The 15,991-nt window shown below is 41.3% G+C and overlaps 1 protein-coding gene across 1 annotated transcript in view; it reads right to left on the reverse strand.

The window, feature by feature from the left end:
* Window positions 1-15,991, reverse strand: part of LOC135519161 (ganglioside-induced differentiation-associated protein 2-like) — a 36,061-nt gene that overhangs the window by 17,077 nt on the left and 2,993 nt on the right. Inside the window, exons 2-11 of the mRNA XM_064944243.1 lie at window positions 15,535-15,753; window positions 13,864-14,003; window positions 13,290-13,443; window positions 12,849-12,937; window positions 9,321-9,397; window positions 8,737-8,896; window positions 2,901-3,051; window positions 2,086-2,162; window positions 1,048-1,124; window positions 784-923 (exon numbers count right to left, since the gene is read on the reverse strand). Coding sequence (XP_064800315.1) covers window positions 784-923; window positions 1,048-1,124; window positions 2,086-2,162; window positions 2,901-3,051; window positions 8,737-8,896; window positions 9,321-9,397; window positions 12,849-12,937; window positions 13,290-13,443; window positions 13,864-14,003; window positions 15,535-15,716 — 1,247 coding nt within the window. The 5' untranslated portion in view covers window positions 15,717-15,753. The remainder of the gene's footprint in view (window positions 1-783; window positions 924-1,047; window positions 1,125-2,085; window positions 2,163-2,900; window positions 3,052-8,736; window positions 8,897-9,320; window positions 9,398-12,848; window positions 12,938-13,289; window positions 13,444-13,863; window positions 14,004-15,534; window positions 15,754-15,991) is intronic.

The raw sequence follows: 15,991 nt of genomic DNA on the forward strand, positions 1-15,991 counted from the left end.
GTGTGAGTGGTGCTCCCTTATCTACAGCTATAGTGTTGAGGGTGAGAAGCCATCTAGTATTCATTGGCAGTATGTGGTTTTCAGCTCCAGTCCAGTGCGATGGTGTGAGTAGACAAAGAAAAATTGTTTCATGGTTGACTCAAATAGGAGGCACACAAGGTCAGGGTTGTATAGTGTTGACATTGGTACTGCTCAGTGTATGGTGCTTTTCTTAGTCTTGACACAGAGGAAGGGAAATTTATTTTAAGTCACACAGAACCTGATGCCGTTTTCTTCAATTGCACATAACGTTCACTCATGGCTGATTGTTGTCTACAACAGGCTGTTTGTTCAGTGAAGGTTGTAGCACTGGCAGGAAATGCTAATGCTTTCGTAATGTTCGCGTCTCAGATTTTGGGCGCCTCACTGCCATTCCTGCCAACGCTTTCTGGGAACCTTCTCCGAGCTCCTTGGCAGTGTGAACAATAAACTTGGATGCTATACAAATAGGTGAAAAACCAGCACTGGTCAATGAAACGACACTCCGGTCTTACTGGAGGATGAGCCAACTGTTCTCTCTAAAGAACAAACTACAACTGACAGCTCATAGAGCCCATAACAATTTCATGGTAAAACCTCATTCATGGAATGGACTTGCTGAAGACTAGTTCCATCTCACGCGTTCAGATTTGATTTGCACATGGTATCTGGTAACAAACAGTCTGTCTCTATAGCCTTCAGTTAATATAGCTCTCTCTCTCTCGCCTCACTAAATCAATAAAACGCATGGTGTACGTGTCTTACTTGGCATCTACAATCTCATAGAGCTTCTTAAGGAATTCAGAGTCCAGATGGTTGTGTTCTCCGGTCAGAGTGTGGAAGTAAACCATTGCATACTCCTTCACTGTGATGTGGTCCATGACATGGATGAAGTACAGCAGGGCCTGCAGTGGAGACACACGTGGTGGAGCGGTCAAGGCTTTCACACAGAGCAACAACATTCATCTGTATTCTATTGCACCACTAAAACTAACGTTCATGATCTTGCCTGCGAATGAGGCCTGGTACCTTTTCCATGTCGATGAGGGTCACAGGAATATTTCTGCCAACAAGAACCATCACCGTCCTGCCACACATGTCAACACCTGTGGGAACACACACACACGGACCAGTGGCCTGCCAGTGTTACTACACTGCCTCCTAGAGGATACATGGAACAATTACACACACTGAAACAGGAGGGTGTTATGAGCCCCTCTTTATAAATGGCCATCGCTGAAAAATAAATACAAACGAATGAAACAAAGAACTAAATGAAACCAAATGAAAGCGTGGGAACAGAGAGAATGAGGAAAGAGACAGTAAGAGAAACAGGGAGAGCAGGAGATCCTGCGTGGCGCAGTGGTCTAAGGAAATGCATAGGATTGGTCCTGGTCAGTCCCTGGATGGGAGACCAGAAGCTGCTGGAAGTGGTGTTGGAGGGCCAGTAGGAGGCACTCTTTCCTCTGGTCTAAAAAATATCCCAATGCCCCAGGGCGGTGATTGGGGACACTTCCCTGTGTAGGGTACCGTCTTTCGGATGAGACTTTAAAAGGGTGTCCTGACTCTGAGGTCATTAAAGATCCCATAGCACTTATCATAAGAGTAGGGGTGTTGACCCCGGTGTCCTGGCTAAATTCCCAAGTTGTCCCTCATACCATCACGGTCACTTAATCATCTCCAGCTTACAATTGGCTCATTCATCCCCCTCCTCTCCCCTGTAACTATTCCCCAGGTAGTTGCTGTAAATGAGAACGTGTTCTCAGTCAACTTACCTGGTAAAATAATGGTAAAAAAATAATAATCTCAGTGCTAGAGGCGTCACTACAGACCCTGGTTCGATCCCAGGCTGTATCACAACCGGCCGGGACTGGGAGTTAAAAAGAGAGTGAAAGAGTGAAAGTAAGACATCCTGCCATGACCACGGAGGCCATTTGTAATCCTGATAAGGAAAAATTAGAAAACGGATCATCTCCCCCTTGATGAGCTGGAAATAGATTTCCATCCAATAAACTAGAGATCAAACACAGAGAAAACCACTCACGATCTCACACTCTCCCAACTCACCAGTTTGATATAAGGCTTTCAGTGCTGCTATGTCAGACAAGTCCTCTGCTCTGGCTCGACATAACCAACGGTTATAACTGCAACAACAGGAGAGGTTATAACATTATGTCAACACTCAGTATTGCACTGGCTAAGGGTGTACTGTAAATGTTGGTAAAACTAGGGTATAGGATGCATACCCTAAAGACCAATGTATCAAAATAAAAGTATTGTATTTAATTAAAATACATGTGTTTTGTATTTTAAAATACAAAAAAATACATTTGCAAGTAGCTGGCTGAACAGAAACAACGTTCTCAGTAACGGTTACAAAACGTCTTACGTGCTATGACTGAAATGTTGTCGTTCGTCTACCTTCATTGAATGCCACTCTGGAGAAGAGTGTCTGCTAAATGACCAAAATGTAAATGTGAAAATTAACAACTGCAAAGCACACTGGGTATTGCCATTGGCCTTGTTTCGGGGGTAGCTCATTAGAATTCTACTCAGCATACTTGGCAATTGTTCATTTTTACATATACATTTTGTTAATTTAGCAGACACTTGTATTACACCAGTGCCATCAGACGTTTGTTACCAATGTAGGGAGAAAGGGGGCCATACAATTGTGAACCACTATAAAATAAATTGTATAGAATTGTATTTTGAAAATACAAATTACAGCTTTCGATAGTATCTTGTTACATAATACATTGGAGTGTAGTTCAGCTCAGTGAAATACAACATACAAAACACTCAGAAGTAATTCAAATACGTATTTTAAATACATGTAACAGAAATACTTCCCATCTGTTTACAAGTTGTGTTAGACTCACTTTCTCTGGTGCTGTTTGTGGATGGTTGCGTCAGACAGTTGGCCCTGCAGGATGAGTTTGCGCTGTTTGTCCACATCTCCCTCCATCCGGGCAAACGCATGATTCCCCACCTGGCCCAGGTCTGAGTCCAGAGTCTCCTCCTCACAGTAATCTACCCAGTACACAGACATCATTCTATGAAACTACTTCCAACTCTAAAATACAGACTCTCCCTCAATGTTGTATCAACAAATATAATCTTTCAAAGCACTGCTGTGAAAAGCCACACAAACATACAAAATAAGCATGAAACATCACACTTCACATGTTCACTGCTTGTGAAACCGGGCCGGTCTCTTCGGTGTGTTTATTTAAATTGTCTAGTGTCTAGACCTTGGGCTTTCCTCCCAGTCGAGCCATCCAGCCCAAGGCAAGAGAAGCAGCTCATCCATGGCTCTGCTGGATTAGGCAGAATGTGTGTGTGTTGATTCCAGTGTGTTATTGGGCCTGCCCCTCACACAGCCTGTGTCTTGGCTCAACACCTCTGGGTCTGGAGCCCCATATGGACAACAGTCATCAAAAAAAGAGGTACACACACAATCTTGATATTAACAAACATTTAGTTCAGCACTATAGTTCAGTACACAAACACATAAGCAAAAAAAAAAAAAAACACCCTTACTGAAAGAGAAACATATTCAACACCCCAAAAAACAAGAGGGAGGCCATCTTGGATTCCTTTACTGAAGACATACAGTGCCTTTTGTTATGTTCCAGCCTTATTCTAAAATGTATTGTTTTCCCCCCTCATCAATCTACACACAATACCCCATAGTGACAAAGCAAAAAAGTTTTCTAAAAACATTTTTGCTAAATTTATAAAACACCTGTATTTGTGGAGTTTCTCCCATTCTTCTTTGCAGATACTCTCAAGCTCTGTCAGGTTGGATGGGGAGCGTTGCTGCACAGCTATTTTCAGGTCTCTCCAGTAGAGGTCGACCAATTAATCGGAATGGCCGATTAATTAGGGCCGATTTCAAGTTTTCATATCAATTTACACCTTTATTTAACTAGGCATGTCAGTTAAAACCTGTTACGACTGGATGTTCCGCTCGACAACATCCGGTGAAATTGCAGAGCGTGAAATTCAAATTAAATTATTAGAAATATTTAACTTTCATAAAATCACAAGTGCAATACACCAAAATAAAGCTTAAGAACACATTCTTATTTTCAATGACGGACTGGTGGGTTAACTGCCTTGTTCAGGGGCAGAACAACGGATTTTTATTTTTTCTTGTCAGCTCGGGGATTCGTTTTGCAACCTTCCGGTTACTAGTTCAACGCTCTAACCACCTGCCTTACATTGCACTCCACGGGGAGCCTGCGTGGCAGGCTGACTACCTGTTATGTGAGGGCAGCAAGAAGCCAAGGTAAGTTGCTAGCTAGCATTAAACTTATCTTATTAAAAACAATTAAACATAATCAATAGTTAAACTAGTAATATCAACAACCATGTGTAGTTATCTAGCATGTCCTGCGTTGCATATAATTGATGCGGTGCCTGTTAATTTCTCATCGAATCACAGCCTACTTTGCCAAACGGGTGATGATTTAACAAGCACATTCGCGGTAAAAGCACTGTCATTACACCAATGTGTACCTAACCATAACCATCAATACCTTTCTTTAAAATCAATACACAAGTATATATTTTTAAACCTGCATATTTAGTTAATTTTGCCTGCTAACATGAATTTCTTATAACTAGGGAAATTGTGTAACTTCTCTTGCGTTCCGTGCAAGCAGTCGGGTTATATGCAGCAGTTTGGGCCGTCTGGCTCGTTGCGAACTGTGTGAAGACCATTTATTCCTAACAAAGACCGTAATTAATTTGCCAGAATTGTACATAATTATGACATAACATTGAAGGTTGTAAAATGTAACAGCAATATTTAGACTTAGGGATGCCATCCGTTAGATAAAATACGTAACGGTTCCATATTTCACTGAAAGAATAAACGTTTTGTTTTCGAAATGATAGTTTCCGGATTTGACCAAATTAATGACCAAAGGCTCATATTTCTGTGTGTTATGTTATAATTAAGTCTATGATTTGATATAGCAGTCTGACTGAGCGGTGGTAGGCAGCAGCAGGCTCGTAAGCATTCATTCAAACAGCACTTTCCTGCATTTGCCAGCAGCTCGTCGCTGTGCTTCAAGCATTGAGCTGTTTATGACGTCAAGCATATCAACTCCCGAGATTAGGCTGGTGTAACCGATGTGAAATGGCTAGCTAGTTAGCAGGGTGCTAGCTAGTTAGTGGGGTGTGCGCTAATAGCGTTTCAAACGTCACTCGCTCTGAGACGGAGTAGTTGTTCTCCTTGCTCTGCAAGGGCCGCAGCTTTTGTGGAGCGATGGGTAACAATGCTTCAAGGGTGAATGTTGTCGATGTGTTCCTGGTTCGAGCCCAGGTAGGGGCGAGGAGAGGGACGGAAGCTATACTGTTACACAGGCAATACTAAAGTGCCTATAAGTACATCCAATAGTCAAAAGGTATATGAAATACAAATGGTATAGGAGAGAAATAGTCCTATAATTCCTATAATAAAACTTTGTACCTGGGAATATTGAAGTCTCATGTTAAAAGGAACCACCAGCTTTCATATGTTTTCATGTTCTGAGCAAGGAACTTAAATGTTAGCTTTTTTTACATGGCACATACTGCACTTTTACTTTCTTCTCCAACACTTTGTTTTTGCATTATTTAAACCAAATTGAACATGTTTCATTATTTACTTGTGGCTAAATAGATTTGATTGATGTATTATATTAAGTTAATTAACACTTTTCAGTATTGTTGTAATTATCATTATTACAAATAAAAAAAATAAAGTTTTTCAAATTTTAATTAAAAAAAGAATAATAATAATTTTAATTAAAATCGTACGATTAATCGGTATCGGCTTTTTTAGGTCATCCAATATTTGGTATTGGCGTTGAAAAATCATAATCGGTCGACCTCTACTCTTTCGATATGTTTGTTCGAGTTCAAGTTCAGGCTCTGGCTGGGCCGCTCAAGGACATTCAGAGACTTGTTCCGAAGCAACTCCTGTGTTGTCTTGGCTGCGTGCTTATGGTCGTTGTCTTGTTGGAGGGTGAACCTTCGCTCCCAGTCTGAGGTCCTGAGCACTCTGGAGCAGGCTTTCATCAAGGATCTCTCTGTACTTTGCTGCGTTCATCTTTCCCTTGATCCTGACTAGTCTCCCAGTCCCTGCCGCTGGAAAACATCCCCACAGCATGATGCTGCCACCACCATACTTCACCGTAGGGATGGTGCCAGGTTTCCTCCAGACGTGATGCTTGGCATTCAGGCCAAAGAGTTCAATCTTGGTTTCATCAGACCAGAGAACCTTGTTTCTCATGGTCTGCGAGTCTTTAGGTGCCTTTTGGCTTCTGTCTGGCCACTCTACCATAAAGGCCTGATTGGTGGAGTTCTGCAGAGATGATTGTCCTTCTGGAAGGTTCTCCCATCTCCACAGCAACTCTGGAGCTCTGTCAGAGTGACCATCGGAATCTTGGTCACCTCCCTGACCAAGAACCTTCTCCCCTGATTGCTCAGTTTGGTCGGACGGCCAGCTCTCGGAAGAGTCTTGGTGGTTTCAAATTTCTTCCATTTAAGAATGATGGAGGCCACTATGTTCTTAGGGACCTTCAAATGCTGCAGAAATGATTTCATACCCTTCCCCAGATCTGTGCCTTGACACAATCCTGTCTCCGAGCACTATGGACAACTCCTTCGACTTCATGGCTTAGTTTTTGCTCTGACATGCACTGTCAACTGTGGAACCTTATATAGACCGGGGTGTGCCTTTCCAAATCATGTCAAATCAATTAAATTTACCACAGGTGGATTCCAATCAAGTTATAGAAACATCTCAAGGTTGATCAACGAAAACAGGATGCACATGAGCTCAACTTTGAGTCTCATAGCAAAGGGTCTGAATACTTATTTACATAAGTTATTTCATTTTTATCTTTTTTTTTAAATACATTTGATAACATTTCTAACAACCTGTTTTCACTTTTTCATTGTATTTAATGCATTTTAGAATAAGGCTGTAACAATGTGGAAAAAGTCAACGGGTCTGAATACATTCCGAAGGCACCGTATGCCCTCCTTTCTGCAGTTACTGCACCTGCTCATTGGAAAATATTAATCAACAGGAAGACATGCTTAATTTAACAATTAGATGGCTCCTAATGCCTTCCAATCTGACGTAAGATCCCTCACTCGGTATGTGTTGTGTGTGTGCTCGCACCGTTGAGGATATGACTGAGATGTTCCACTGACTCGACTATGACAGATCCTCCTGCATTCTTATCCTATGTCCACTGAGTGTTTCTCCATGGACACAGAACCTAAACTAGGCAGCACTAGCTAGTTCTGTTCAGAATCCTGAAACTACAGCTGCTGCACATGACTGCTGATGGCAGCAGGTCTATTATCACTATTTTATATTTAAGAATCTTCAAAGTAACCACCCTTTGCCTTGATAGCAGCTTTGCATTCTCTCAACCAGCTTCATAGAATGCATTTCAATTAACATGGGTGCCTTGTTAAAAGTTCATTTGTGGAATTTCTTTCCTTCTTAATGCATTTGAGCCAATCAGTTGTGTTGTGACAAGTTAGTGGGTAGTATACAGAAGATAGCCCTATTTGGTAAAAGACCAAGTCCATATTATGTCAAGAACAGCTCCAACAAGCAAAGAGAAACGACAGCCCATCATTACGTTAAGACATGAAGGTCAGTCAATCCAGAAAATGTCAAGAACTTTGAATGTTTGTTCAAGTGCTGTCGCAAAAATCATCAAGCACTATGATGGAACTGGGTCTCATCAGGACCGCCATAGGAAAGGAAGACCCAGAGTTTGCTGCAGAGGATAAGTTCCTTAGAGTTACCAGCCCCAAATAAAATGTTTCAGAGTTCAAGTAACAGACACATCTCAACATCAACTGTTCAGAGGCTGCGTGAATCAGGCCTTCATGGTCAAATTCCTGCAAAGAAACCAATATTAAAGGACACCATTAAGAATTAGAGACTTGCTTGGGCCAACAAACAAAAGCAATAGACATTACACCGGTGGAAATCTGTCCTTTGGTCTGATGAGTCCAAATTTGAGATTTTATGTTCCAATTGCCATGTCTTTGTGAGACGCAGAGTAGGTGAACAAATGATCTCCACTTGTGTGGTTCCCAACGTGAAGCATGGAGGAGTTGTGATTGTGTGGGAGTGCTTTGCTGGTGACACTGTCGGTGATACATTTAGAATTCAAGGTACACTTTACCAGCATGTCGACCACAGCATTCTGCAGCGATACGCCTCCCATATGGTTTGCGCTTAGTGGGACTATCATTTATTTTTCAACAGGACAATGACCCAACACACATCCAGGCTGTGTAAGGGCTATGTGACCAAGAAGGAGAGTGATGGAGTGCTGCATCAGATGACCTCGACTCCACAATCACCCGATCTCAACCCAATTGAGATCGTTTGGGATGAGGTGGACCGCAGAGTGAAAGGAAAAGCAAGTGCTCAGCAACAACACTTTTTTGGTAACTACATGATTCCATATGTGTTATTTCATAGTTTTGATGTCTTCACTATTATTCTACAATGTAGAAAATAGTAAAATAAAGAAAAACCCTTGAATAAGTAGGTGTCCAAACTTTTGACTGGTATTGTACATGGAATGGAAGTTGTTACTATGTACTATGATAAACATTGAAACCATGTTCAGTTTTACAGCTAGGAGATGAGTCGCACCTAGTGGGTTGTGGGAAATGTAGTCTTACCTTCCAGACTGCCTGGTTTCTCAGCGATGCGGATCTGTCTCTCTGGGACGACAGGCTCACCCTCCGAGTTGCCAATGTCGGCAGGGATTAGGGGCAGGCTGGCGCGCTCCTCTTCCTCAGAACGAGGGTAGTAGAGAGGAAGCAGCTTCCTGTATGTAGGCTAAGACACATATACAAAAACAAATGTTATACAAACATAAAAAAATAATGCCATAAAATAGACAGCACATGCAGTCTAACACGAATCCCCAGACTGATATAAAAATAATAAACGTACTCCTTATTAATAAAATAGTTGGTCTGTTGTGTCTGCCTTCTTTTGACATGAATAATTACCTCATACTGGAACACTCATGTCATCGTTAAAATATTTTACGTTCTCTACGAATAACAAATTAGTGAATAATCACAATAAACCATGGAAACATGGCCTTCGAAACACAGCTCCAAACATTACCTTGAGTTCAGTTACACTACAGAAAATGTTGGTTGCCCTAAGAATAAGCCAGTACATTTATGTGCACATAAACCTAGGAATGTGTAAAACATCGAAGGTATGTGCAGAGAAGAATATAAGAACACACCTCTTCCATATCCGTCACAGCGAACACCACCATCTCTATGCTCTTTCCATGGTTCTCGAGAAACCTGCGGACTGTTCCTGCAAAACAAACAGTTACACACTCCAGAGACACAGTCATATATGTTTCACATAGGTCAGGGGTCATGGATTAGTTATGAAACATCATGCCAGTATGAATAGTTGCAAGGCTGGAAAGTGTTGATTGTTTGAAATATCTGGGATTAAGTATTGATTCGGAATGTTTTGGAAAGCATTGATTATATTAGAAAAACAGTTAACTATAAGCTTTGTTTACTATACAGATCTATTAATTGTATTACTATATCCATTTAAAAGACCTTAGTAACCGGAATGCTGCATCCTATCATAGACTATGGTGACATCATCTACCAAAACACAACCAAGACCTTACTTTGCGAATTAGATTTAATTTATAACATATCTTTGCCGATTCATTATTGGATGCAATTATAAGACATCATTAAACAATGTATATAAACAAAAGAAAACGGCATTGGTACCAATTTATTTTGAAATCTATCGACTAAAAAAAAATGTCCCTGTTTATATATTAAGGAACACCTAACGATACAAAAATCACAGTACTGCTTTCGACAACAGCAGCATTTACAAATGCTAAGGGTACTTCATGAGATTGGCAGAAGATCTTTCAAATACAAACTGACTAGAATCATTTACCTATAGAAATCAGTACATTAATAATTACTGAATTAATATAAGAAAGCCCTTTTTTAAATGCGAAGAACAAACTGTTTTTAACTAACAAAAACATCACCATAATGGAGATTTACACACACACACACACACACACACACACACACACACACACATACAAATTGGGCGTGCAAAATTATTCAGCCCCCTTAAGTTAATACTTTGTAGCGCCACCTTTTGCTGCGATTACAGCTGTAAGTCGCTTGGGGAATGTCTCTATCAGTTTTGCACATCGAGAGACTGAAATGTTTTCCCATTCCTCCTTGCAAAACAGCTCGAGCTCAGTGAGGTTGGATGGAGAGCATTTGTGAACAGCAGTTTTCAGTTCTTTCCACAGATTCTCGATTGGATTCAGGTCTGGACTTTGACTTGGCCATTCTAACACCTGGATATGTTTATTTTTGAACCATTCCATTGTAGATTTTGCTTTATGCTTTGGATCATTGTCTTGTTGGAAGACAAATCTCCATCCCAGTCTCAGGTCTTTTGCAGACTCCATCAGGTTTTCTTCCAGAATGGTCCTGTATTTGGCTCCATCCATCTTCCCATCAATTTTAACCATCTTCCCTGTCACTGCTGAAGAAAAGCAGGCCCAAACCATGATGATGCCACCACCATGTTTGACAGTGGGTATGGTGTGTTCAGGGTGATGAGCTGTGTTGCTTTTACACCAAACATAACATTTTGCATTGTTGCCAAAAAGTTCAATTTTGGTTTCATCTGACCAGAGCACCTTCTTCCACATGTTTGGTGTGTCTCCCAGGTGGCTTGTGGCAAACTTTAAACGACACTTTTTATGGATATCTTTAAGAAATGGCTTTCTTCTTGCCACTCTTCCATAAAGGCCAGATTTGTGCAATATACGACTGATTGTTGTCTTATGGACAGAGTCTTCCACCTCAGCTGTAGAGCTCTGCAGTTCATCCAGAGTGATCATGGACCTCGTGGCTGTATCTCTGATCAGTTTTCTCCTTGTATGAGCTGAAAGTTTAGAGGGACGGCCAGGTCTTGGTAGATTTGCAGTGGTCTGATACTCCTTCCATTTCAATATTATCGCTTGCACAGTGCTCCTTGGGATGTTTAAAGCTTGGGAAATATTTTTGTATCCAAATCCGGCTTTAAACTTCTTCACAACAGTATCTCGGACCTGCCTGGTGTGTTCCTTGTTCTTCATGATGCTCTCTGCGCTTTTAACGGACCTCTGAGACTATCACAGTGTAGGTGCATTTATACAGAGACTTGATTACACACAGGTGGATTGTATTTATCATCATTAGTCATTTAGGTCAACATTGGATCATTCAGAGATCCTCACTGAACTTCTGGAGAGTTTGCTGCACTGAAAGTAAAGGGGCTGAATAATTTTGCACGCCCAATTTTTCAGTTTTTGATTTGTTAAAAAAGTTTGAAATATCCAATAAATGTCGTTCCACTTCATGATTGTGTCCCACTTGTTGTTGATTCTTCACAAAAAAATACAGTTTTATATCTTTACGTTTGAAGCCTGAAATGTGGCAAAAGGTCGCAAAGTTCAAGGGGGCCGAATACTTTCGCAAGGCACTGTAAAAACATAACATACATAACATACATACCAAAAACTCAAAACGCAACATGCAACAATTTTTTCAACAAGTTCAAATAAGGAAACCAGTCCATTTAAATAAACAGAAATACTCCTCAGTTTCATTAGCTGGCCGGGAGGCTGGTATCAGATGATCCCACAGGTAAAGAAGCCGGATGTGGAGGTGTCCTGGGCTGGCGTGGTTACATGTGGTCTGCGGATGTGAGCCGGTTGGACATAATGCCAAATTCTCTTAAAAACAATGCTGTAGGCGGCTTATGGTAGGGAAATGAACATTAAATTCTCTGGCAACAGCTCTGGTGGACATTCCTGCAGTCAGCATGCCAATTGCACACACCCTCAAAACGTGAGACATCTGTTGCATTGTGTTGTGTGACAAAACTGCACATTTTAGTGGCCTTTTTATTGTCCCCAGCACAAGGTGCACCTGTGTGATGATCATGCTGTTTAATCAGATTCTTGATATGCCACACCTGTCAGGTGGACGGAGTATCTTGGCAAAGGCGAAATGCTCACTAACAGGTATTTAAACACATTTGCTGACAACATTTGAGAGAAAAACTTTGTGCATATGGAACATGTATGGGATCTTTTACTTCAGCTCATGAAATATGGGACCAACACTTTACATGTTGCGTCTATTTATTTTTGGTTGGTATTTGTATGCATGCATATATACACATGTCAGGGATGGGAAACTGGCAGCCAATTTCCAAAAGACAAAAATAAATATATGTACCCAGTATATTTCTCTCTCCACCCAATGGAAAAATGAGTAGAATTGCATGAAATGTATTATAAAAATGTTAAATGTCCTCTACACCCCTTGGGGGGGGGGGGTTTATTGGTAGTTGTAGCAGTTGTATGGGTCGTTGAATTGATATTTGTAGCAGTAGTTTTTATTAGTTGTATTTGTAGATCTACAACTTTTAATTTGCTGTTAATGTAAGTTTAATAAAATATTATTAGATAATTGTTATTGTTAGTAGTTATATTATATTATATTATTTTTTCTAAGTATTGTTTGTTTGTTTTAGTTTATTTCATTAGGATATTCTTGAAAACGAGATGTTGCATCTCAAGAGATTTCATCCTGCAAAAGTTCTAACAAATAAATAATAGTTCAAAGCCACATATGAGCTAAATGATGTGACATGGTGTAGGGTACGCTACTGTATGAGATCACTATTAGTGAATGTGTGCGTGTCTTACTGAAGGCGATGTGTGTGGCGTCCTCTAGTGCGTATCCTCTCTTAGTTGTGCTTACCACACAGAAGGCCACAGAAGCCATGGCCTGCTCTCTGCAAAGACACAAACATCAGCTCTCACACAACTCCACATACTAACAGTACACACCACAAACCCCATTCAATTGACAGTACAGTACACACCACAAACACGGTAAATTGTTTTTACAAAAAACATGAGGTTAATGGGCAGTAAGGGAGCACCTGGCGCTCCACACAGACGTGTTATGTGGGGAGTAAACACGTGTGTGTGTGTGAACAAGCTGTGATGTAATCAGCAGGCCTGCTGTCCCAGTCACACCTAGCGGAATGCCAAATGAACACGAGGTGGAACACATAGAACAATGTGTTGTACTTATGCAATACAGTCAACTTCATGTAGACTAATGATGAGTTAATGTCTTACTTGGCGAGCTGCATTACGTTCCTATAGCAGCTGTAAAGTGAGCTCTCAGCAGCCGTCCTGTACTTGGCTTTGTACTTGGGGCCCACCGTGTGGATAATAAAGCGTGCCGCCAGGTTAAAGCCTTTGGTCATTTTCGCCTCGCCTGTCCGACACCCTGTGGATAAATACATACACATGAATACACACATACAGGTAATACAAGAGTATATCCCACACAGAACACACAAATATAACATTCTTCACCATGAACACAGCCTTGAAAGGGATTTGCATAGCAACACACACGGCAACAAGACCCAATCTAACACTTCCCCCCATTTGAATATTAGCAAGTGGTATAAAAAGCTGTCAGTAATGTGTTTGTCTCCAGTGCGCACATGATGTTAACACATTACATTCATTTTGACAGCATAACACAAGGTCATTTTCAGTAGACACAAACCAATAGGAGAAGTTAGACAACGAAAATAAGCATTCTGATTGATCAAGTTGATATAGTACCTAATCCATGTCAAAATACTTTCTCTTGTTTTGTGCATGTTGTCCTTGACCTGAACTCAGTGGTGCCCCCTACCGTTCAGTTTGAGCAGCTCATCTCGAAGCTCAGGCCCAGCGTGTAAGAGGATGCTCTCAGAGATGGGGTTTTTGTCCGTCAGAGTCTCGTTACTCGTGTTGACAATCGCTGTGCAGTTCAGCAGGGCCACGTCGCCATTACTTGAGAGGAGACAGCAGAAAGAAAGAGGGTTAGATATTTTAACTCTGTATTGGTCGTACAGTATGAGGTTGGAGCTTGCGTATCTCTCTTTGACATTCATGGATGATTTACACAACAGTTTAAGTTTGACTACAGGTGTGTTTACTGAGTTAAGATCCTGCCCACAGGGCGTTGCAGGGCTCTACAGTGTGACCATTTTACTCAATTATGCTCCTAAATATTTTACTGTGCGACCTGGAATTTGTATTTAGGAGCACCAGTGTGCCTAGAAAAATGAAGGATTCTAGCTATAACACCTCAAATATTTGTCACTTTGCTCCTAAATTGCTTTGTGTGTGCTTACATTTTTCAACTTAGGCGCACACGTGCTCCTTGTAAAATAGCCTTGCTTTGTCAAACTCTAAAAGGGGAACTACTCAAGCAGTTAAGTTGGTACTGAGTCATGACATCCTTAGTCTTCAGTCATTGAGAAATAAGCCTATGACAACCTTGACACTGGAGTGCAGATCAGTAGACAGCCGAGCTACTGAAACAGAAAAGAAGACGCACGATCAGGTTTACAGTGTTGTTTCACTTCACTTAAATGCTGGAGCTTGCAAACAGCCAATGGACAGGTCATGATGATTTATTCCTCACTACATCGGCATAATCACAGCAGTACGACTTCAAAACGGTTGGCTGTGAACAAGCCTTGTTGTACACACCTGCAGGGGTTAAAGCAAACATAAACCCCATGAATGAAACTTAAGTCGAGCTCAGATCGATTGTCTGCGGGGCCAAGTTAAGCACCCCTTTCATGTAAAAAAAAAGTTATGACCATCATACCTTTAGGGAAAAAGGATAATTTTGTACATGTTTTAAACAGAGTTTGACCAATCCCAGTCCTTTTCAATTGAAAAAAATACATAGATCCTAACCAAATAAATCTTCACAAAAAATCCATATGATGAAAATCCATCGCAGTGACAGAACTTTAACCCCTGCACTTGGGGTGATCGTTGTTGATCCTTGTGCAAAGGGAGTGCAAGTCAATCAAGACACTGTATCAAGTCCTGAAAATGCTGACAAATCAGGAACAGAAAAGTGATTTTCCTAAGACTTGTGTAAAAAGGCCTTAGTTCAGTCCAGTCTGTTCCTTTAACAACAGCAGGAATGTGAAGAGGGCTTGAGGCCACCTGGGTACAAAGGTCTTACTGAGAGACTCCTACTAGTGGAACCTCTGGACACATCATGTGCTCAGCCTCGCTCCACAAAGAGGATCTATGAGGTAGGGTCTAGAATGCCCATGTGGAGAGAGAGAGAGAGTGGTGCATGGAGCAATAACAGAATCACAAGGCACAAGAAGCCAGGGATTCAACTTGAGAGACCTTATTGCTGTCAACAAGGGCATTTGATAAGTTTGACGATTATGAACGTATGAGAAAATGAGTGACCCCGAGATAAAGAAAAAGAGAATGCGAGTGCAAAAGAGAGACCAAATGATAGGGAAGTGGTATTAGAGATAGAGGTCCAGTCAGTGTGCATACTCACTAGAGCACTATCTTCCTGTTGATGTCCTCTCTGTAGGGAAAAGGGGAGGGGAAGGCCTCCTGGCTGACCAGGCTGTCGGTATACTCCCTCTCTGTCTCTTCTCCCTCAGGGTCTGGCTGCCGCTCCCAGGTGGACAGAGTCTGTACCTCCACAAACTGAGAGCGTGCTCCCAGAGGATCCATTCCTGCACTTCGCTGGCCTACACCTCAATGCACCCCACTGTAAACAAAGCCAGAGAAAGACAAAGTGCATATATCAGTGTCCACTGTCCAGGAGCCAAATAGGAGCAGTTATGACAAGGACCAACAGACAGTCACAAGTGGTGAATACATTTGTGTTTACAAATGGTCTGGTGGTTTCAGTGTTCATCATTCAGTAGGTTAAAAGTAGAAATAACAACCCATTTTGTAGAGCAAAAGCATTTTAATACAATCAAAGAAAGGCTTTGTTCAGACAG

The sequence above is a fragment of the Oncorhynchus masou genome, chromosome 29 (genome assembly GCF_036934945.1).
Source record: "Oncorhynchus masou masou isolate Uvic2021 chromosome 29, UVic_Omas_1.1, whole genome shotgun sequence".
Taxonomy (NCBI): domain Eukaryota; kingdom Metazoa; phylum Chordata; class Actinopteri; order Salmoniformes; family Salmonidae; genus Oncorhynchus; species Oncorhynchus masou.